Source organism: Sorghum bicolor, chromosome 4 (assembly GCF_000003195.3).
Source record: "Sorghum bicolor cultivar BTx623 chromosome 4, Sorghum_bicolor_NCBIv3, whole genome shotgun sequence".
NCBI lineage: Eukaryota > Viridiplantae > Streptophyta > Magnoliopsida > Poales > Poaceae > Sorghum > Sorghum bicolor.
This window is the reverse complement of record NC_012873.2, coordinates 2737198-2759564: the sequence shown is the minus strand read 5'-3', so window position 1 is coordinate 2759564 and position 22367 is coordinate 2737198. Positions and strand designations below refer to the sequence as shown.

The window sequence follows — 22367 nt, the reverse complement described above, 5'->3', positions numbered from 1 at the left end:
ATGAGCTTGGCACCTTTATGTCTCCTCACACATCACACTTGGCCTTTTTTTTTTTGGGGGGGGGGGGGGGGGGGGTTCAGTTTACTTTTATTATATTTTGTGACAAAAAACTACACTTTTTTGGGGGCCTTATTATTGCAGCCTACCAACAGTAAACAGTCCACAACACATAGATGCAAGCTATACTTTGTTCCTAGTAATCTGATTTTGCACATTTGCACATTTGTAAAGCTAAACTAAAACACTGGCGTAAGCCCAAATCTTACAGAAGGAACATTCCGTATGGGCTTCATGAATCAAACCTAGCCCATTTAGTTGTCACTATTCAGTTGGGCAGGCTGGGCTAGAAAAAAAGGCCACATCGTTTCCTTTCTGGCCCAGTTATCTGTCTCACATAGCGATCACGTTCAGTGTATCTACATTCTAGAGAGGTCAGCCTTTTCGCTTAGGCCTTGTTTATCAAGCCAAAAAAATTTAAAATTTTTCAAGATTTTCCATTACATCGAATCTTACGTCACATGTATGAAGCATTAAATATAGATAAAAAACTAATTACATAATTTATCTGTAAATCGCGAGATGATCTTTTAAGCCTAGTTAGTCCATGATTGAACAATAATTGCCAAATAAAAACAAAAATGCTATAGTATCCAAAACCAAAAAAAATAAAACTAAACAAAATCTTAGTTAAATCTACTAGCTATTAAAAATGTTTTATTTCTCGCAATAAATTAGTATCATGCCAAACCAACGGTACTTGAATTTTAGCTTTCCTCCTTCACAAAGCGACCAGGTTCAGTGCATCTGGATTCCAGAGTGATTTCACTGTGAAATCTGGTGATGTCCCCTACCTACCTATACAAATTATGCTAAAAAAACTACCTATACAAATCACTCTTTTACCACTTTCTCTCTTCCATCTAACTAATTTTTGGTGGGAAGATGTATTATGGGATATAGCTATCTCATGATTGTTGGAGAGCCCTAGGACGTGTTTGAGAAACGCGGGATCTATCTAATTCATTTTCACGTTTTCTTTGCCGTGTGCGGTTGAAACAATCATGGCCAAAGGACGTTTGACACGATTGCTGTATTCCCTTTTCGGTCACCGCATAATACACGGTCTCAAACAAGCCTAATCTTCTCGAAAGATCATGTAATAATATTCAGGGTCTGTTTGGTCTCCTTGCTAAATTTTAGTCAACTAAACTTTAGTCACTTTTGTAGCTAAAGTTTCAAACACACTAACTAAAAAAAACTAAAATAGTTTACTTTTATTAGTCATTCAAGAATAACTAAAATAATTTTAGCTGACTAAAATGTAGCAAGGGAACTAAACGGACCTCAGAGTCATATGGTGTTTCTAGGAGGTTGCCATGTATAAAAAAATACACTGTAAAAAAATAAAGAGATCACTTGTTAAGCGCATTAGAATTTAGAGGTTGTGTTACACAGCCTGGCTGTGGCTGGCTAGTGGTCTAGGCAACGAGAACCGGCAAAAGGCGGCAGGCAGCCAGGCACGGCTTGCAAAAGGGAAACGAATCACGTTATTGACCGCCTGCTATATGCAAGTTACTCCCTTCAGTCCTCTCCTCTGACGTGGACACGTACGGATCATTCCAACACGGGCAAACTTGGTCGCTGAACGCTAATCACACGGCCGGCTCGAGCATATGGCGTTCAATCTAATCACGTACAAGTAACCTGGGCAAACTTGGTGGGCTAATCACACGACCTAGGCGTTCAAACACGTATGCCCCCGTCTCAATTGCCCTCCGAATCTTCGAAAATAGTGATGCTTTCAAATATGATGAGAGAAAAAGAGACTAGTCAAACCTTAGTACTTGCTGTGTCCTGAAATATAAAGTAAGCATGTATTTAAAATTCAAACTTTATTATCTGTAACCAACAAACAGTCAAATAATATAATCGCATGAAAATTATGTAGTATGAAAATGATTCTATTATCTTGATCAGTAAAAACTAAAAAGTCATACAGAACAGATGTTAATCACTATTTTCTACAACGGTTGTTATTTGCTAAAGAGTAAAATATCATACCTGAGACCGTTTTATGTCCATAATTTTTGTATGTAATTTGGATAATTGCTGGTTAAATTTTGTAAATGTTGTTTTTTATTAGACTGAAGGAGTATGCTATAAGAAAAATTAACCGTGAAAGTGTGATCTTGATGACGTCACTAAGTTAAAAAATCTCATGCCTTCAGTTTTAAGGAAGATCGTAATAAGATATGCAAAGGGCATTAGGGCAACTATTCTTGGTGGTCCTCTCCGATAACAAAAAATTTAGTCTTTATCTTGGTCCATATTTTCATATAAGAAATCAAAACATAAGATATGTATAATACTCTTTCTCTCGTAATAATATCCTTTGTATATGATGATCTAAAGTATAGTCACTAAATTTGAGAACACTTCAACTCTTAACAAATGCTCTAGAATGCTGTCTAAAGTTTATACTATCTCACACAAAAAAAGGCTATTAGTTCGTTAGTCCAATTAACTAAAGTGATCTACAGTTTACTCCTTAACAACTAAATCAGACCATGAAGTTCAAACATTACCTAATTATAAGCCGAAGGTGCAACAGCTCATGAAGATAAGCTTTTTAATCGCCCACGGGATTAGTTAAAACCCATGTCCGATCCAAATCCCAATCCCTCCAGCGGCACATCCCCCCACACAGCCATAATATTCCATGGATCCCAGCGCGGCCCACCAATCGCTGTCCGCCACCTGGCGCCACTTGCCAATAAACAAGCGGCCGCCGACCGCTGACCTGCCGAGCCGAGGAGTGGTGAGATTTGGGAAGCTGCGGCTCGACGTTGCTCCTGTTGTGGTGCTTTGCTTGCTTGCCGCGTCGTGGATCGTCGTCGTCATTGCATTCGCCAGCTAAGCTGGTCATGGCGATGGAGATGGAGACCGACATGGACGGCGTGCTCCAGCGCTTCGACGTCGACCTCCTCCTCGACGGCCACGGCAGCAGCGACAGCCCATGTGAGGAGCGGTGCTCTATCCTCCAGCGCCCAGCGACGACTAGCGGTGGCTGCTTTTCCGTCCGGATCGATCGCCTGCTGCTCACGGCTGTTTCGGTGGGTGGATTTCCGTGTGCGTGCAGGTGGGAGCGCGAGCGGCGGCGGCGGCACGCAGCCGCAGGACAACAAGGAGGTCGTCGGCGGCGGCGCGGTGAAGGAGCGGATCGCGCGGGCGCTGAGGATCTACAAGGACGCGGCGGCGGGGCACGACGGCGGCGGCGGCGCGCTGGTGCAGGTGTGGGCGCCGGCGCGGGACGGGGACCGGCGGGTGCTGGCCACCCGGGGCCAGCCGTTCGTGCTGCCGCCGCCGCGGTGCCACCGCCTGTTCCAGTACCGGACGGTGTCGCTCACGCACGCGTTCCCCATCGGCGGCGGCGCCGTGCCCGGGGAGCGCGGCCTGCCGGGGCGGGTGTTCGACGCCGGGGAGCCCGAGTGGACCCCCAACGTGCAGTACTACGGCACCGGCGAGTACGCGCGCATCAGCTACGCGCTCATCTACGACATCCAGGCCGCGCTCGCGCTGCCCATCCTTGACCCCGCCACGGGCTCCTGCCTCGCCGTGCTCGAGCTCGTCACCACCTCACCTAGGCTCCACTTCGCCGCCGAGGTCGACAGGCTCTCCAAGGCGCTCCAGGTACCTCCTCTAGTCCTCTGCTCCAACTCTTCATCTGCCTAGCTACCTGGCTGCCCATCGATCGCCCATTCTAGCTGCTGCAGATGCAACAACAGCATACACTATTTCATGAAATGTTCCTTCAACCACCAAATGAAATGATGGAAATGGCACAATTTCATCCATTTGGCATTTGAAGCTCCTGATCGTATCACCTGCTTTCCAAACTCGTGTTCACTGTCCATGTCAATGCAATGCAGGCAGTGGCGTTGAGAGGCTCCGAGATCTGCCGCCACCCTGCACCCGAGGTGCGTGCGATGCGAATGCCATCACATGAAATTTAAGCAAAATTGAAACACATTCGATGCCCCGATCACGGCCATACCATGTTCATCAACTGATCCTATCCAATGCTGTTAATTTCTCACGAGCCAGGTCTGCAACGACGATGAGGCGGCGGCTCAGGTGGCCATGTCCGAGGTTGCAGAAATCTTGAGCAAAGTGGGGGAGGCTCACAAGCTGCCATTAGCGCAGGTCTGGGGCAGGTGCAGACGCTGCAGCACCGGCACGGAGCACGCCTCCCTCTCGCTGACGGCGGCCGGCACGCCGTTCTACCTCACCGACACGAACCCAACCCTCCTTGGCTTCCACGAGGCCTGCGTCGAGCACCACCTGCGGTCCGGCCGGGGCGGGCTCGTCGATGAGGCGGCCGCGGCGCGCCGGCCCCGCTTCTGCGCCGACGTCACCAAGTACTCCATGGACGCGTACCCGCTCGCGCACCACGCGCGGTTCTGCGGCCTGGCCGGCTGCCTCGCCGTGTGCGCGCAGCTGCGCCGCGGCGGCGACGCGTCCATGGACATGAACGGTGGCGGCGACGGCGGCTGGGATGAGTGCGTGCTGGAGTTCTTCCTCCCGCCGGATTGCAGGGACGGCGCGGCGCAGAAGGCGGCAGCGGACGCCGTCGCGGCTACCATCATGGAGCGGTTTGGCAATGGCGATCTGAAGGCGGTCGTGATAAGCGGGTTGCAGGATCTAGCTTTTGACATCGTTGCAGATGGCGAGTGCGTGCTTCGGCCTGATACTGTGACCATGGCTGATGCCCCTGAGCTTGAGCTCAACTATCATGGAGGAGATGAGAGGGATTCAGATGAGGAGGGTCTATGTCTGGCGGCAGCTATGGGTACCACTGCAGAAATTGAAGCACTCAAGATGCACCATGACGAACACCATGGTGGCGAGGATCCAAGATCACAGGTTGGCAAGAAGACGACGACGAAAAGGAAAGGCGAAAAAACTGTCAGTTTGGAGGAGCTCCAGCGCTACTTCTCTGGAAGCCTGAAAGATGCAGCCAAGAGTCTTGGCGGTAAGTGAAGAAAGATTCATGTCAAGATCAGCTATGATTTCCTTGTCAATCAACATTTACGTGAAAATGCGCATTGCTGCTGAACATTTTGACATAAAGCAGTGTTCATGACTGAATGCTGGAACATGAGTCAGATAACAATAACATGCCTCTCTTCTTGCGCAGTTTGTCCAACAACGATGAAGCGCATCTGCAGGAAGCACGGCATCTCCAGGTGGCCATTCCGCAAGCTCGCCAAGGCGAACCGCTCCCTCGACAAGATCAAGTGCGTCTTTGAGTCTGTGCAAGGCTCATCACAGGCCATGGTTTCTCCTGCTCCTGCTGTGGCCGCTGCTCGCCGTGCTCCTGCCTTACCATGCCTGTCAAGTGCTCTGAGAGTGGCATCCTCCCAAGGCTCATGCCAAGCTCCGCCACCGCCTCAGAAGGAGGCCACATGGCGCAAGCCTCTGCACGGCGGAGACGCCGGCGTGGTGACCGTCAAAGCGAACTACAGAGGGGACATCATCAGGTTCAGGGTGCCGAGCTCCGCGGGCGTCGCGACGGTGAAGGGGGAGGTGGCCAAGAGGCTGGGGCTGGAGGCCGGCGAGTTCGACGTCAAGTACCTGGACGATGACAACGAGTGGGTGCTCTTGTCCTGCGACGCCGACTTCCAGGAGTGCCTCGACGTCGTGCCGGCGTTGTCAGGCGCGTCAACATCGTCTGGCTCCGGGATGGCTCAGCCAGTGGTCAGGCTCATGGTTCAGGAGGTAGCTGAGATCCATGGGAGCTCCTGTGGCAGCTCAGATTAGTCACAGGAAATAGAGCTGCAGGGATCAACCAATGTGTAGCACACGCATCTGTAGAAGTTTTCACTACTGCCGTGTGTCTCTATGTCCAAAATTTCAAGTCATAAATACTTAAATAGGAGCATCTCACACTTTTGTTGTCTCTCTCTCTCTCAGACAGTACAGGTTTAGTCCAGGGCATAGAAAAGAACAAGTCATTGTGATCTAGCACCAGTATTCGCCCCATATATCATGTTCAGGATAGGCTAATTAATTCATCATACATTTAAATACTAAGGGAGCATATGTCAGGATAAAGAACACACTGATGCAACTGGAAACCTTGCATTTCAACGAACACTGGTTTCTGTGAGGCAACCACATGGTAGCATAATTTTACAGATGGTAGAAGGCATGAAGTGAAGGTACACTTTGGCATTGTTTGGATGACTAAAATGCTACATGAGAAAGTTCTGTTACTCCACAATAAGAATATTGTTCTGCGTCATTCCATCTCCAGCAGTCGGGTATTCAGGTGACAATCTCCATTCCCCATCAACCAAAAATTTGATCTCATACCTGCCAGGGGGCACACACAACGAGTTCATTTACATGAAGAAAACAAGCTGATTAGCATAGAAAAACTGACAAAACTAACCTTCCAGGTCTTAGCTTCAGAGTCGCAGAGAATCTTCCATAATCACCTGAATACTCCATGGACATTGCCTCACCCTGGGACCATCCGTCGAATGAACCCATAATTTGCACATTCTGAGGTGGAAACATACATCAAAAGAGATGTAAGAACTAAAGAAAGCGGCCATGGGGACAATGGCAGACACATGACAATGTAATGTGAAGTTGAAAATAATTTATATATTGCTGCAAAAATAACTTTTATTCATCATATAACGAATCAACAAATGTTTACCTCAGCCATGCCAACCCAGTAGACAGAAATTTCTTTGGTCTTTAAAGAGTCAACATCCTTTATATGTTCCACAATCTTATCATGAACAGCTGCAGGATAGCAAATATATGTCACTGATTTTTTTCAAAATATTGATTCAACCTGAAGCATTGCATGCTCATTGCTGCCACTTACCTTCTAATCTGGAGAGAAGATGAGATTGAATATATTTTCCATTTATCCTCCTAGACCCTAACGGAACATCAAAATTAGCAATCTCTTCAGCTAGGCCAACCAGAGCCTGTTGACATCAACGAAAGAGTACGTGTATAAAACATAAACACTTGCTTGAGTAAAAAAAAATCATCAATACTCATCCAAAATATACTCACCAAACAAGATTTGAACAAAACTAAGAAAGGAAATATATAGCTTTAGACTCAGTTCTAAAGACGACAAACACAGGAGATTACAATATTATCCTCTCCCCAGTGGCAACCAACAAATATTATTCAAGTTTGATATCCTTATGAGAAATGGGGGAAGCTGACTGACCAGCCCCGAAAAGTAGGTTTTCTCTTGGATGAGCAGGGACATGGCAGTTTTGCTTTTGCCAACATTCAAACATATGTAGGACACAAAACAGGGCCCAAAAAAACTATATGTACAAATATATATCTTGGTGCACACAGAGTTAAACACAAAGTGTATTCACCAAAAGTTTAAAACAAGAAAACGCTGCACGAGCAAACCTGCAGTTCTAGTTCCAAAACAGCAAGTTCACCTTTGAACTTTACAACTGCATCATCCTTTATTTGCAACTGCAGAACATAAAACTAAGTTAGCATTGTGCAAATTCGACATAGCAACTACTCAGTTCACCAAACATCTCAAATGTATGATAAATCCTCAGTTCACCAAACAATTGTGTTGCAGCTAATGTACTTTCAATTGTAATGTTTTTTTTTGGCATCTGGAAAAACTGACAATTGTTTGAGGTATAGGTAGCATAAAATGAATTGTAGAATTTTCCAAGATAAATCCTTGCACTTGCAACAAGCTGCTTCAAGAATCATGTATACATGTACATCGATCAAAGCAAAAGGCCTTCTAAAGTTACTCGTGTCAGTTATTTCTCACTTTTGCTAATCACCAACAGCTACAGCCAGGCTTTTGCGTTCACCATTATATTTTGTGAGCAACTGCTGTGAGTTGCATTTCAAGTCCAGGCCTCGGGCAGTGTTCTCCCTAGCTTTGCCACAGCCCCTATTTTGTTAAGCTATGCTTTCTCTATCCATTTTTGCTAAGCCAACATCCTTTGATTTTGATAAAAGAGCGAATTAAACTGAACTTAAAAGTAGCTGCTGAGTTCTACATGCATTTGTTTCTGATGAAAGCAAATTCACTGTATGTACTACAAACACAATGACTGCACAGAACAGTTGATTTTCCTTGTATTAAATGTCTAGATGCTGTTTTCAATAGATTAAGAAATTGAGCCGCTGTTGGTTATTCCTTCGGTAGCTTAGTATTTGGGAGAAGTAGAAAACAGTTCACTATGGACAAATATGTGACGATGTGTTATTTGGAAGAGAACACCAAAAATAACCTGTCTCTTGAGGAATCGGTTATATTGATTTGCTTCGCTGAGTCTTCTCAAAAGCTTACTTCGTTCCGAATCAGCCAAAAGAGCCTTTAACTGCAAAATTACAGAAAGAATAAGGGATGCAGGAAAATTCAGGAAAATTAGGATTCATCATTTTCTAAGTGACAAATTAACAACATCCTGGACTTGTTTTTTATTCAACTGAAGCAACAAATCTCTAATCCAACCAACAAACAAATCAGTGCTGCAAGCAAACTTTCTTTCTTTCTTTTTTTTTGAAGAAATTGGAGGGGCTGCAGCCCCTACAGCAAACTTTTTGTTTCCTTACCTTCCAAGTAATTTAGAAAGGACTGCATTAGTTAATAAGATTGTAAAAAGACTAGCTTAATGTAGATAGTTCTTCATCAACTGAACATGTACCCAGGTCTAAGGACTTTATTTTTTTCTATTAGTATTTTAGCAATCTTAACGACTTTTAAGTTAAATGTATGAAACAGGAAACAGAGGCACATGGTCATATGCATTATAGAGATGTATCTTTCTCTTATGTTAAATGCTGCATATAAAGCCTCCAATTAGCCAATTCAAAGAAGTGCTGAGTTCAACAGATACCTCATCAGAGCTCAGCTTTTGAGAAAGCAGATCTTCAGATGCATCACCGTTGGTAGTTCCATCAGCATCGGCGGTAGTCTGCTCTGATGAAGATGACGTTGAGTCAGAGGGTGCAGGGCCATCTTCTAAGTTCAAACTTGCAGCAAAGGATCTCCAGTGTGACCTTTTCCGGATAATTGGGCTCATGGGGTATGCCATATTAGTGAACTTGCACCATTGACTGGAGTTTGTTGAACTAGAGACATAGCAGCAAATCCTTCTTGGAACCCATTGGTTTTCAGACACCAACTTACTTGAACATACGAAGCTGTGCTCTTTTCCCACATTTCTTGAGAACCAAAAAATAAAAATAAAAATGACATGTTAAAATTATTGGGGGAAGAAAAATTGAGAATCAGGTAAAAGGCCATTTATACAACAGGACTACAGAACAGCCTACCTTGCAAAACTTGTTGTTAAGCATTCCATAATGCCCTGAGAAAGGGAAACTGAAATAATGGTAACTTCTTAAGTTCTTCTGAATTGAATATGTAATAGTTGCACATCAAGAACGCATTGCATCATTACACAATAGGAATATAATTCTAGGCAAACCTGTATGGGACAAGCAATTTTTGAAAACATTCAGTTACATCTTCATCTGAAACATGATCTGATAGGGCTAGACAATATATGACCACCGACATAACAACAGGATTATCTATCCTAAAAAAGGAAAAAAAAAAATCTAGGATTTGGCAGCAATTGTACAAGGTGCTCTAATAAGCCAATTCTGTGGGCTAAAAACACACAGAATGTATGTAACAGGTTAATTGCCTTCTTTTATTATATATTAGTACTAATCCTTTTAGGGGCATTACAACTTACAGGTTGGCTGCCTTAACCACACCAATCATGAAGCGACTGGAGGAGCAATCCAATATCCAATACAACATCAATCAGGCAGCTAGAGCTACAACAGCAGGTTGGGAGGGGATTGGAACGAGGCCGTACCTGAAACCACCTCCCGCGAATGCGCGATGCAAGCGGGGCAGCGGCCTGGAGCGGTCTCAGGGGCGGAGGGAGGAAGAGGCCGCGGCGAGGGGTTGTGGGGTGGGAGCAGGGGGGACGAGGAAGAGCTCGTGGCTGTCGCCGCGGTCGTCTCTGTTCGCGGCCACGTTTCTTGGCCGTCGCTCTCGCCTCTTCGGAGACTCGTGCGACGAGGGGATCAGGCGAAGCACACAGACACAGCCAACGGGCCTGTGGTTTAGGTTGAGGCCTTGTTTAGTTCCAAAAATTTTTGCAAAATCGACACTGTAGCACTTTCGTTTGTATTTGACAAAAATTATCCAATCATGGACTAACTAGGCTTAAAAGATTCGTCTCGTCAATTTCGACCAAACTGTGCAATTAGTTTTTATTTTCATCTATATTTAATACTCCATGCATGCGTCTAAAGATTCGATGTGACGGGAAATCTGAAAAATTTTGCAAAATTTTTTGGGAACTAAACAAGGCCTCACTGTCCTCAGCCTGGCGGGGCCGCCATGTCAGTGAGAGGAGGCCGAGACGGCTCTCTCGTGTCCTGTCCTTTGCTAGATTGCACACGTGCCGTAGTACACTTTCGTTTTCCCTGACGCTTCTGCGATGTGATGACGTGTACGTAAGCATTTTCGTCTGTGGTCGCTTGCGCTATAGCATTTTGATGCAGTGCAGTGCAATATTGTTGGTCGGAAGGCAAAACATGGGGGGCACAACACAACTATTTTTTCAGACTACACTATGCAATGCAAAGCAAAGTTTGGTTCGGCTGTTTGGATGACAGAATTCTCAGCTAGAATCATTGCCAAACACCTAAAAACTAGGTGAAAAAAGGTTTCGGATTCTCAGAGAAACAGTTCTCATTTTTGTATTAGGAATGAAAATTAGGCCTTGTTTAGTTTGCAAAATTTTTAGTTTTTGCCTACTGTAGCACTTTCGTTTTTATTTGACAAACATTGTCCAATCACGGAGTAACTAGGCTCAAAAGATTCATCTCACAAATTACAGGTAACTGTGCAATTAGTTTTTATTTTCGTCTATATTTAATGCTCAATGCATGCGACCAAAGATTCGATGTGACGAAGAATCTTGAAAATTTTTGCGAACTAAACAAGGCCTTAACAAAATAGGTGTTTTGCAGTGATTCTAGTTCATTTTAAAGAGAATCTGGATCACTAGCCAAACGTTTCATCGATTCTTACCGAGTGATTTCTATTTTAACGAGAAATGTTTCTAGAGAGAATCTAGATCTAAAACATTTCTATGAGAATTTGGATCCCTACCAAACAGGTCTTTAGCTTTTAAATACTTCACCTATATATAAGTTCAGGGAAGAACAATAGCTAAAGGTTTCACCGATTCTTACCATCAGGTTGACACTAGCATACAAGTTCAGGAAAGAACGATAGCGGCCATTCTTTTCAGTGTCACCTAGCTAGTAGCTACCTTCTCGGAGTCAGTCCTTTGATTCAAATTCATTGTCGTCCAATCTTCCTCTGATGTGAGTATTAGACTGTAAATCCTTGTTGCTGATCCGCTTTTCTGGCTCTGAAAACATAACAAATCCAGAAACAGTTCCTGGATTATCCTCTAAATTAAAGCCCACATATACACTAGCACCAATACTTTCCATTCCACTTTTGCTTATAAATCATAACAATGACATGTTTCTGTGCTTCCTTAACAGCTAAATACATCCTGTTTTTATGTTAACGGGATAAGTCAAATAGTAATTTGCACTGTTCAAAACAATTGAACTCACAGGAAATCACATTATCCATCCATCCACCCCTCTCTGGGGATCTCAATCCCTGTTTTGACAATTGAACTTTTTATACTCGTCCCTAATCTGTCTTAACTTAGCAAACAGATCAACTCAGAATAAATACTTCACTGAGACACCTCTAAACCCCACTGAGCAGTGAGCACTACCAGTTCTCTAGGAACCTTACCTATAATAAGCATGGTGTAAATCATTTCCCTACCTATAATTTGAACCTGTACAATTAAAAGTATAATTCAGCAACAAGCCAACTAAGCATCCTTAGTTTCAAGATCTCAAGGGAATTGACTGAAAGCTTGCTACTGAAACAAGTATACACCTAACCTCAGTGTTCATCACTTACAGACAGAGTGCAACAAAGAAACCATCCACTGATGGTTGCTTAATTAAAAGACAGCACAACTAGTGATGAAGTCAGAAATTCCCAGCTGAGCTGAGTTCATTCGCCACTTGTGCCTCTGTACGGTCTCCACGTGTCAACGAAATGCCGCAGCTCCGGAGGTAGCCGCGCCTTCCACGCCGCCGCCTCCTCCGGCACCGTCACCGGCGGCCCTGTCATGGCCACCCAGCTCTCATCCACGTGCAGCACCGACACCATCCCATCCCCGAACGCCGCGGCCATCGCCCCCAGCGTGGCGTCCTTGACCGCCTCGCCGTGCCTCCCCTCCTCCTCGGCCTCCACGCACGCGCCGCCGCAGTTGACCATCATCCTGCCCCCGGGAGCCACGATCCCGCCCAGCCGTCGCCACGTGTCCGGCTCCTGGAGCTCCGGCAGCACGCTCCCGCCCGCGAACATGTCGACCACGGCGCCGCCAAAGCCGCCGCCGCCGGGCGGCGCCTGAGCTGCCAGCGCGTCGCCGACGTGCACGGACAGGCGCGCCGCGTGGTCCTTCTCCAGCTCCGCGAGGCCGAAGAAGTCGCGAGCGACGGCGAGCACGGCGGGGTCCAACTCCCAGCCGTGCACGGAGAGGTCCGGGTAGAAGTGGAGCAGCGCGCGGGCGGCGGAGCCGGCGCCGAAGCCGAGGACCGCAAGGGACGGGCGCGGGAGGAGAGGCGGGAGCGTGGCGAAGGCGTCGAGGTAGGTGGCGGTGAGCGGGGGCTGGTCGGCGCGCCGCGGGAAGGAGAGGGAGTGGATGTTGCCCGGGCCGTCCAGGAGGAGGAGACGAGCGCCGGCGAGCGGGTGGCCCGTGGCCCGCGGGGAGACGTCGGCGACCCGGATGTGGTTGTAAGGGGAGCGGATGTCCGCGACCAGCTGGAGCTCGTCGGGGAGAGGGTGGACGGTAGGGGATCTTGCGGCGGCGGCGGTGGTGCGCTTGAGGCGGAGGCCGCTCGGCAGTGGATTAGGCGCCAGCAGCGCCATCATCGTCACGGCGATTTGTTTCACCTGCTTGTCGATTTTGTCTTGCTACCCGCTTGTTACCGTGGGATTTTTCTTTTAGAAATAGAATTGTTTCACCATTGAATATTTGAATGTATGTATGAGAGTATATATATGAGATGTATACTGCTAAAAGTGGATAAGCTAATAGAAAAATTAACTAAAAACACTTGTAGAATATTATATCAGATTATAAAAGAATGTGACGGTCAAACAAATAGTACAACAATACTGCCTTGTACTCCCTCTATACCTATATAAGGACAGAAATACGGTCTCCAAAGTCTAATTTTGACTCTTTATTTTCCTATACCTATCAAAAAATTATATATATATATATATATATATATATATATATATATATATATATATATATATATATATATATATATATATATGAAAATATTTTTTAAGATAAATATATTTATATGGTTTTCATATTTTTAAACTGCACAACTTAAAAGTTATTTATGATTTATATTTCCAATATCTAACTCAAATCTTGTCTATAATGACTTTCTTTATAGGTATGTAGAGAGTATGTTGGTAGACTGAAAATAGTAAGCGCAAGGGCCTGTTTGGTTCCCCTGCTGGTATTGCTAGAACCGTTTTAGCTACTCTTGGGTGACTAGTGGGATTAAATTATTTTAATTTTTTTACTTAATGTATTTGAAAATTTAGCTCTAAAGTGATTAAAATTTAGCTGGCTAAAATTTAGCAAGGTGAACCAAACAGACCTTAGTAAAAGATGATATAACATTTATTAAAAGGATGATATGTCACTTGGTGGAGTAAAAGATACATGAATAGCTTGTCTATAGAGATTACATGTTAGTGGAGTTTTTTTTATAAGAAATCTAGATTTCACAAGAATATAAATTTTATCCATAATAACTTTGCTATTCCAAAGCTTGTATTGTAGCTTAGGAAAATTGTGAAGCTACTCTTTATTTTGTTCAAGTTATTATAGTTTATTTTAGTTTTGTATTAAGTTAATTTTTACTTTTGGTCAAAGCTATCTATAAAAAAAATACAACAACATATATACTATTAAATTAGTTTTTATTAAACTCTTTGACCAAAAGTAAATGTTTTGATTGTATATGTTAATTTTTTTTTTCTAAAAAAGTCAAATTTAGAGAACTTTAGATTTAAACAAAACTAGGAGCTTGTTTAGAAAGCAGGAATTTCACATGATTTAGACAGGAAAACGCAAGAACAGAGAAAAAGATCACGTGTTCCAAACAGAGCCTTACTAAAACAAACTCGTATAATTTGAAATGGATGAAAATAATGTTTATCGTCAGGTTCATGTTATTGACATTGGGGCACAAAGCCTAGTCAGGCTGAACTAGGCAAGCAAGTTCACACATATCTCTTGCAACCCACTCTTGGGTTTTCTTTGGTTCACACATGGAAATTCTTGTTGAGTCCAGTGACTCAGTGCTAATGCTTTCTTGTTTGCACTCATCATGCTCAATGCCAATCTAGTACGTAAAGTTTAGCAGTTAGGAAGAATTTAGGACACAGATGAATAATTCATCTAACCACAGAGAATGCATAGAAGCCAAGACAAGCAAACGGTCGCTATGCCCGCTAAGGCCTTGTTTAGTTCCGAAAAATGAAAACTTTTCGGTAATGTAGCACTTTCATTTGTTTGTGACAAATATTATCCAATCATAGACTAACTAGGATCAAAAAATTCGTCTCGTAATTTACAGCTAAACTGTGTAATTAGTTTTTGTTTTCGTCTATATTTAATGTTTCATGCATGTGCCACAAGATTCAATGTGACGGTAAATCTTGAAAACTTTTTGGTTTTCAGGTTCAACTAAACAAGGCCTAAGAGGCGATAGATAGGTTGACAATACAAGCACAGACAGACTGCATATCCAAGACCGTTGACCTCATTCCAATCCAAAAGTACACCATAAGAGCTGTACAACTTTACGGTAAAATGGTGTAGGTGGAAGAAGCATGAGGGAGAAGACTTAAAAACCCAAAATACCCGTCCCAGGAAGGCTAGACGACATTGGTGTTTGTTGCATTTGCCCCTAACTGAACGCCTTGGGTCTACTTCAGGATGATCAATCCTCTTGCGGCAGCAACAGTTTCTCACTCTAGTAGGTACATACAACCTCTTTTTCAGAGGAGCTACATCCGATCTCGGTGACGAAGGTGTAGCTGAACAGTCATTTATCTTGCAAGATGGCAGCAAAGGCGCCCTTGGGAGACTTCTGGATGCCTCGATAATGACGCTTGTCTTCAGCAGAATGACCATAACCATCAACTTCGCACTGGCATGAGTACAAGTTCAGGAAAAGATCATCAGGAAGCGTTTCAACTAAGTTGTCTCTTGAGATAGGATTCCGCAGGCAAATGCATGCTCCTATCATGTATGCAGATGGCAATAAGAAAACAGTTTCACGTACCAAGTGAGAAAGCATATCGACAGTAAGATCAACGTCAAACTCCTGGAGCTTCAGTGCATCGATGATGAAGTCAACAGACACATTTGGGAACATGTGGGAGAGATATGACACCGCACCTGGGTGGTGAGTATCCAAATCACTCCCCAAATATTCTGATGAATCGAGTGCCCTATCAGCAGCCTCCCCTTTGGAGAAAGACTCGGCAGAGACGTTGAGCTTTGAGAGGCTCTCAGCATAGAAATCCAGAGAAAGCGAGTCCGGGAGATGGTACTCGGCAGACTTGTCAGGAGTAGTCTCATTGTTTTCATCATTTCTACCATTCTTGTTCTCGGAGTCAGTAGTTTGATTGAGCCTTCTCTCTGCTGCGAAGGCAGTCATGGAGGAAGGAACGAAAGGAGCGGCATATGGATTCAACTGAAAACCCCAATCCATTTTTCGTGATTCGCAGGACCTGTCGAATGCACAATGGAATATCAGTGCAATTTGGCATGAACAAGCCGGAGTCAGGACTCGTGACTTTCGAAATGAAAGGCATGATGGCCTATGCAAACTCATTCAAATAAGCAGAAGAGGTCACAGTTTGAAAAATTGAACTTGGAGAGCCTGGACATACACGAACAAACTATACAGCCAAAAACATAAAGACACCTGATATGCAGTATCAATTTTCACAACACAGGTAATCTTGGTCATGTCAGGCCCAATTTGAATTTTCATGTGCACCAAACTTCACAAATTCTTTTCCAGTAATGCGTGCCTGATGTGAACATCATTAGATTTTTCCAGTTTTATCTAGCAACAGGTTTTGTAATGAATTTCTAGTAAACAGCGCAAACAATTTTTTACCAGCCACAGCCAGACCCGAGATAGAGAAATGGAACAGGGGCAGCTTGTGACGTGCGTGGATTATACCAAGGCAAATCCGAGCCCATATCACACCCTAATTTCAGCAAAAGTCCAAGCAAGTAGCTCAAATGTATGATGTCATGATTAATATGCTGAATGCCCTTGAGGCCAGGCGAGGCGACCTCCTACATCTTCAACAAAACAAAGGCAACGAAGCCAGGACGACCAAACGCGACGCCGAGAGGCGGCACCGGGAAGAGAACTAACGCGCGCAAGCCGGCAGGCAGGAGGCTAAGAGGGCGCAGGGCCGACGGCGCGAGAGCAAACTACGGGCGTACCTTGACATTACGGCGGGGGAGGACGGCCGGACGGGGAGGGCGAGCTGGGTTGGGTGACGGCGGCGGCGCGTCGGGCCCGGCCGATTACTTCGTCGGGAAGGAGGACGAGGGGAGCCGGGGACCGACCGGGGGAGAGGTAATAAAGCGTGCGTGGGTAGGTGGGCCCGGAGCGGGGGGGCGGAGGCAAACCGCCGCGGCGGCGCCTGGACGGCCGGAGATGGGGCGCGGTGTCGCGGATGGACGGCTGGGATGGCGTCTGCTTAAGCTGGCCCTGCGTCTATTAATGGAGCTCCCGTGCAACTTTTTGGAGTAGGGTCCTTTTTTGGCTGAATTCAAATTAGCAAACTCCACCATTTTTGGGCCGCCGAGGCCATTATTCGGAACTCTTGAAGCTTACGTCATCGAGTAACCCGTGCAATGCACCTTCACAGTAGCCGGCTACTAGCTGGATTTCGATTTCGATTTGGAGGGAATTAGGGGGGACGATGAAAGAATTTGACTTGGATTCTAATTCCTAAATCCCTTTAATCCCTTCGGTTAAGTATTATCTGAATAAGTGGTGCATCAAACCATGTGGTTTAAAAATGAATGAACGGAAGCTTAGGCCTTGTTTAGTTGGTAAAATTTTTGGATTTTAGGTACTGTAGCACTTTCATTTGTTTGTGACAAATATTATCCAATCATAGACTAATTAGGGTCAAAAGATTCATCTCGCAATTTACAGGCAAACTGTGTAATTAGTTTTTGTTTTCGTCTAAATTTAATACTTCATGCATGTGCCGCAAGATTCGATATGACGAAGAATCTTGAAATTTTTTAGAACTAAACAAGACCTTAGTTCGAGACGCTATAATGTAGACACAGGTTGTAGACCCACATACACTGTGACTAGAAGCAACATTCATGTAATCATATTATTTAACTTGGCAGAGTTCAAGACGTCTGCAAAGTGCAATTTTCACACGTCCACAGAGTTAAATAAATTTGACCAATACGAACCCAGCCCTGTTTAGTTCTCCATCCAAAAAAATTTCATCCATCCCATCAAATCTTTGGACACATATATGAAACATTAAATGTAGATAAAAAAATAAACTAATTATACAGTTTGGTTGAAAATCGCAAGACGAATCTTTTAAGCCTAGTTAGTCCATGATTAGCCTTAAGTGCTACAGTAACCCACGTGTGCTAATGACAAATTAATTATGCTCAATAGATTTGTCTTGCAATTTCTAGACGAGCTATGTAATTTGTTTTTTATTAGTTTTTAAAAATATCTCCCGATATCCTTCTGACACATCGTGATACCCAAAATTTTTTCATCTTTAATCTAAACAGAGCCTAAGACAAAGGGAGTACTTGGCAAGCAAGTAGCATCAATATATCCATAAACACAGCAGTACAAAGAACACTATCAAGAATCATGCGACATTACTCGTAAATTAGCTAGAGGTAGCTCTGATAGACAAACGAGTGATTGTCTAGGTGCTTCACTCCCCAGACCATGTAACCAAAATCATATATATTTTACATATACTTTATGCTTGTCCTTTGGGTGCTTATTGTAATGGCAAGGAATTCATCATGTGACAACCTAGCATCCATGATAGTAATCGCTGCAAGCAACATGACCACCCTCATATAATGCACCGTTCTTGGGATGTTTCAATCCACGCCCACAAGCATAGCAATGCTTAGCATCGATAAAACAATCGTCCTTATTATAATCATATTTACTCCCACAAAGTCCACCTGAAAATAGAAAGAGAAACATTATAAATAACTTGAATTTACAGGGAAGGAAATGACATTTTGGACTTATGGTTTTAAGAACAAACCAACTGATTTCTCCCCCTCCAGAGAAAGCACACAGGTTGCTATATAGGTATTATTGTCGTGGAATCGTAACTCAGCAAAGAAAAGCTCCTCTTTTGAATTTTCCTGATTTGCTTTTGCTGTAAAATTCACATGACCATAGCCGTCATTCATATCTATCATTCCACCGCTTGTGATAGCATCAATTAACTCATATTTAACCTAAACAAAGTAAAAAAAACAGATATAAAATTGTATAGTGTGCGTAATCAGTGACAACAATTCAAGAAAAAGTAAAATAATATTGACAATAATTGGATACTGTAATAGAGGGAAGTAACTGCAAACTTTGCAAATTACTACCTTTGGTGACAAACTCGACACTTTGACCAATATTTCGCCAACTTTTAAAACTTCAACTAGCATTGGTTGTCAAAATATATTTAGAAAAATCAAATGTACATATTTGTATTTATAGGTTTCATATAGTTAATAGTAATATATGGTGTCAAGAAATAATTAATCTGTTTAATATGAATCCCATGGAGTCCACCAATGCATGACAAAAATGGGTCATTTATTTGGTGAAAAATAGTTTGGACAAACATTGGAAAGAAATTTCACTAATGCCTATTGTTATTAGGCACCACAACAAATATAATGTCTCACCATGTCTAAATTTGTGCAAAAGAGGACTACTACCAAATTCTACCTCAGTTAGTTAGAGAACATACCATGATCCACTGATACAAACACACGAAGGACTCATTTAGTGCTCATTGAATATGGTTTCTGGAAGCATAATTCAAATACTTTTGCAGATTTGAATTAAGTAATTGACTAATTGCAATTACTACCATTATAATGCAGTACGCCTCCACTTTTTGTTCTGTTACACTCTCTCCTTTACTGGTCAATCTCCAATCTATCTCCATCCTATCACACTACCAACCTCCCTCCCTCGGTCCCTCTTGGTAAACCATTGACAAAAGAACTCAAATACTTTCATATCCCCATGGCCTGTACTGGTTCCTGCTAACCTCCCATCCGAAGCTACTACAGAAATAGCTGTCATTTCAATGTTTTCAAAAGGTAATATAAACGTCCATGTTCTACTGTTAGGAGAGTATTACGCAAATCTTTTGCGTATTCGAGAAGAAAAAAACTGTTGCAAGAGTATATAATACCAAAAAAAACTTATAAAACCCTTTCCAATTGCTATTTTCTGACCGTTGAAGCTTTTCTCTTCTACTTGCATTATCTTTCTCTAAATGAACCACAGCACCCACACAATAAAATGTTGAAGTCCTAATTTAACTTCCACATACGATCTTAGTAGTGAAACACTACCAATATAAGGCATTTTTTTTACTGTAAACCAAGAGCAGGCTAGTAAATGTTTACGTATATGAAAAGACAACAATAAATACTTCACCTTGTTATTCTCATTGTTGTTGTAATGTTTTAGGGCACTCACTGCATAATCAATAGATTGTTGTTGATGACTTCTCTCTTTATATATAGTGTTCTTTGCTGGTAACATAGATTTGCAAACATCTCCGGATGCACTGAGGAAGTTGTCCATCAAAGATTCGAAGTATGGATCCTCTTGGTCATATGGTGAATGCCATTCCTCAATATCAGAACCAAAAGTTGGCAACCTGTATCCAATGAAACATTATGTCCAATTTCCATTTTTCATGCGCAAAGGAACTATTGAAATAGAAAAAGTTGTTTAATGTGGTAAGGTCATGTGTAGCATCTTATTCTTTGAACAAATTAGTTGACTGACTTATTTTGGCTTGAACTCACATGATCAATCCTCTATTGGTTCGTACAGTGTTACAAAAATGACCCAATAAAGCGAGAGAAGAGGGCAAAGCAAAGTATTCCCATAGTTTAGTGAAAAAGGTAAATTATACAGAGAACTCTACCAGCTTAAGATTGAACCCTTTGTAATACTTTTTTCTCGAATACGCACAAGTGTTGTGTAGCCCCGTATTAAGAGGGAGGGATATACCAAAGTTTGTTACATGACGCTCATTGAAGACCACACTCAAGTACTAACGGACTGGGTTCTATTGAAAATAGACACAAACAACACAACAAGAGCTAACACCACCAAGACACCGCCGACCTATGAGTTACCCTCTGTAATGTGAGCAGTAGTCTTGCTAGTGCTTTTTACATATATAAAAAAAAAGTCTTTGTTGGTACATGTGTTATGAGATTTGGCTAGCCAGCCCTAACTTGTCGGACTAGCCGAATGTGTCAAATAGAAGGGGACCAGGGCATGGCGCTACAACAAGCCAGATAATAGAAGCTTTGATGTGATAGCATACAACTACCATCTACTAAGGTGAGAAGGGTTATTCAGCTTACACTGGAGGTCCTCTGTCAATCAATGGTGGTGGCGATTGTGGTGATGTATCACGGGACGGAGATTCAGGAGTAGTGTCCAATTCTTGATACTCTAGTTTGGTGAGATGAGGAGGACTGGTTGAGGAGATGGAAACGTTAAAGGCGATTAATAATAACAAAAAAAACAAAAAAAAACTGGTGAATAATGACAGTTTAGTGGAATGAAGGGGTGTTTGGTTCCATCTCCTAGCTAGTCAGAACATCCACTTGCGGTATTAAACATAGACTAATTACAAAACTAATTGTACAGATTGAAACTAATTTGTGAAACGAATCTACTAAGCCTACTTAGTCCATAATTTGACAATGTAGTGCTACAGAATGATGGATTAATTAAGCTTAATAGATTCATCTCACATATTATTCTTTATTTGTACAATTAGTTAGTTTTATAATTAGCTTATGTTTAGTCCTCCTAATTAGGTGGATCCAAACACCCCAGAGTATGTTGTTGCCTGCTCGTACCTGTCCAATTCAAAATCAGATTCCGATCCTGATTCCTGCTGGGGTTGCAGTTTGGGCACTGTACCAATGCCATCGCAAGTAACACTGACATACAGCAGGACAGATAAGATGTCAGAAACATGAAAACGTCGTAGAAATCAGAACACTTAGGCCTTGTTTAGTTACACCCAAAATTCAAAAAAAATTCAAGATTCTCTGTCACAATAAATCTTGCAGTATATGCATGGAACATTAAATTTAGATAAAAATATTGCGAGACGAATCTTTTCAGTCATAGGTAATCTATGGTTGGACAATAATTAACAGATACAAATAAAAGTGCTAAACAAGGGCTTAGACCTTAGATCGGTTAGTCTCAATTTTCCCAGGAAAGCTTATATAAATTAGAGAAAAATATTCAGCTACTAGGGGAGCAAATCGTGATAACCGAACGAGCCCTTAGCACGGAGGAGGAGGAGGAGGAGGAGGAGGAGGAGGAGGAGGAGGAGGGTTAACTTACCGAACAGGTGGCGGAGGGGCAGTCATGTGAGCAGCTAGCCGTCCGGCCTGGCGAGCGGCGGCGGCAGGAGCGGATTCTGGTTGGCTCTCGTCGCTTGCGGGAACGGGCCGGCGGCGCGGGGTTGTGGCCTTGTGGGCGACTCTGCCTCTCGTGTCTAACGAGAAAGGTAAGATGAGGATCGGAAGCGCAGAAAATAAGGTGCCGATTGGCCGGCTCCGATCCGAAGACCAAAATAAAATCCGCGTCGTAGAGTCCGCACTAAAGATGGCAATTTCTACCTCAAACCCAAAACCACCCGATGGGTAAAAACCCTAGATATATAGTTAATTTTTTTTATCCATGGGTAAATAAATGGAACAAAAGTCTTACCCGGCGGGTAAAGCGAGTAAGGATATGGGACTGCATTGTCCATACCCTTTGACCCATGGATAAATTAAACCCGACAT

The 22367-nt window shown here is 43.4% G+C and overlaps 5 protein-coding genes across 9 annotated transcripts; 1 reads left to right on the top strand and 4 right to left on the bottom strand.

Annotated features, from left to right (window-relative positions):
* Window positions 2789-6024, top strand: LOC8057535 (protein NLP3). The gene is made up of 5 exons (XM_002453227.2): window positions 2789-3018; window positions 3140-3690; window positions 3930-3977; window positions 4105-5032; window positions 5198-6024. The coding sequence occupies exons 1-5, from the start codon at window positions 2925-2927 to the stop codon at window positions 5818-5820; spliced, it is 2244 nt and encodes a 747-aa protein (XP_002453272.1). The 5' UTR covers window positions 2789-2924; the 3' UTR covers window positions 5821-6024.
* LOC110434958 (protein PTST, chloroplastic-like) lies at window positions 6111-10141 on the bottom strand. 3 transcript variants are annotated; one of them, XM_021460059.1, is made up of 9 exons: window positions 9918-10141; window positions 9364-9412; window positions 8925-9252; window positions 8316-8405; window positions 7459-7527; window positions 6902-7007; window positions 6728-6816; window positions 6455-6567; window positions 6111-6375 (listed from the first exon to the last, which is right to left on the bottom strand). In XM_021460059.1, the coding sequence occupies exons 2-9, from the start codon at window positions 9390-9392 to the stop codon at window positions 6273-6275; spliced, it is 927 nt and encodes a 308-aa protein (XP_021315734.1). In that variant the 5' UTR covers window positions 9393-9412; window positions 9918-10141; the 3' UTR covers window positions 6111-6272. The 3 variants fall into 3 exon arrangements, with proteins under 3 accessions (XP_021315734.1, XP_021315735.1, XP_021315736.1); XM_021460060.1 differs by having other exon boundaries at window positions 6145-6375; window positions 9364-9518; XM_021460061.1 differs by having other exon boundaries at window positions 6145-6375; window positions 9364-9398.
* LOC8057534 (probable polyamine aminopropyl transferase) lies at window positions 11946-13143 on the bottom strand. Its single transcript, XM_002451457.2, has one exon. It carries the CDS (start codon window positions 13088-13090, stop codon window positions 12167-12169), a length of 924 nt encoding a protein of 307 aa, XP_002451502.2. The 5' UTR covers window positions 13091-13143; the 3' UTR covers window positions 11946-12166.
* Window positions 14897-16858, bottom strand: LOC8057533. The gene is made up of 3 exons (XM_002451456.2): window positions 16722-16858; window positions 15538-15988; window positions 14897-15402 (listed from the first exon to the last, which is right to left on the bottom strand). Exons 1-3 carry the CDS (start codon window positions 16727-16729, stop codon window positions 15298-15300), a joined length of 564 nt encoding a protein of 187 aa, XP_002451501.2. The 5' UTR covers window positions 16730-16858; the 3' UTR covers window positions 14897-15297.
* Window positions 18078-22149, bottom strand: LOC110434946. Of its 3 annotated transcripts, none has more exons than XM_021460019.1 (6): window positions 21922-22149; window positions 21423-21506; window positions 20919-21032; window positions 19972-20197; window positions 18560-18758; window positions 18078-18473 (listed from the first exon to the last, which is right to left on the bottom strand). In XM_021460019.1, the coding sequence occupies exons 1-6, from the start codon at window positions 21945-21947 to the stop codon at window positions 18316-18318; spliced, it is 807 nt and encodes a 268-aa protein (XP_021315694.1). In that variant the 5' UTR covers window positions 21948-22149; the 3' UTR covers window positions 18078-18315. The 3 variants fall into 3 exon arrangements, with proteins under 3 accessions (XP_021315694.1, XP_021315695.1, XP_021315696.1); XM_021460020.1 differs by having other exon boundaries at window positions 20014-20197; XM_021460021.1 differs by lacking the exon at window positions 20919-21032 and having other exon boundaries at window positions 21922-22120.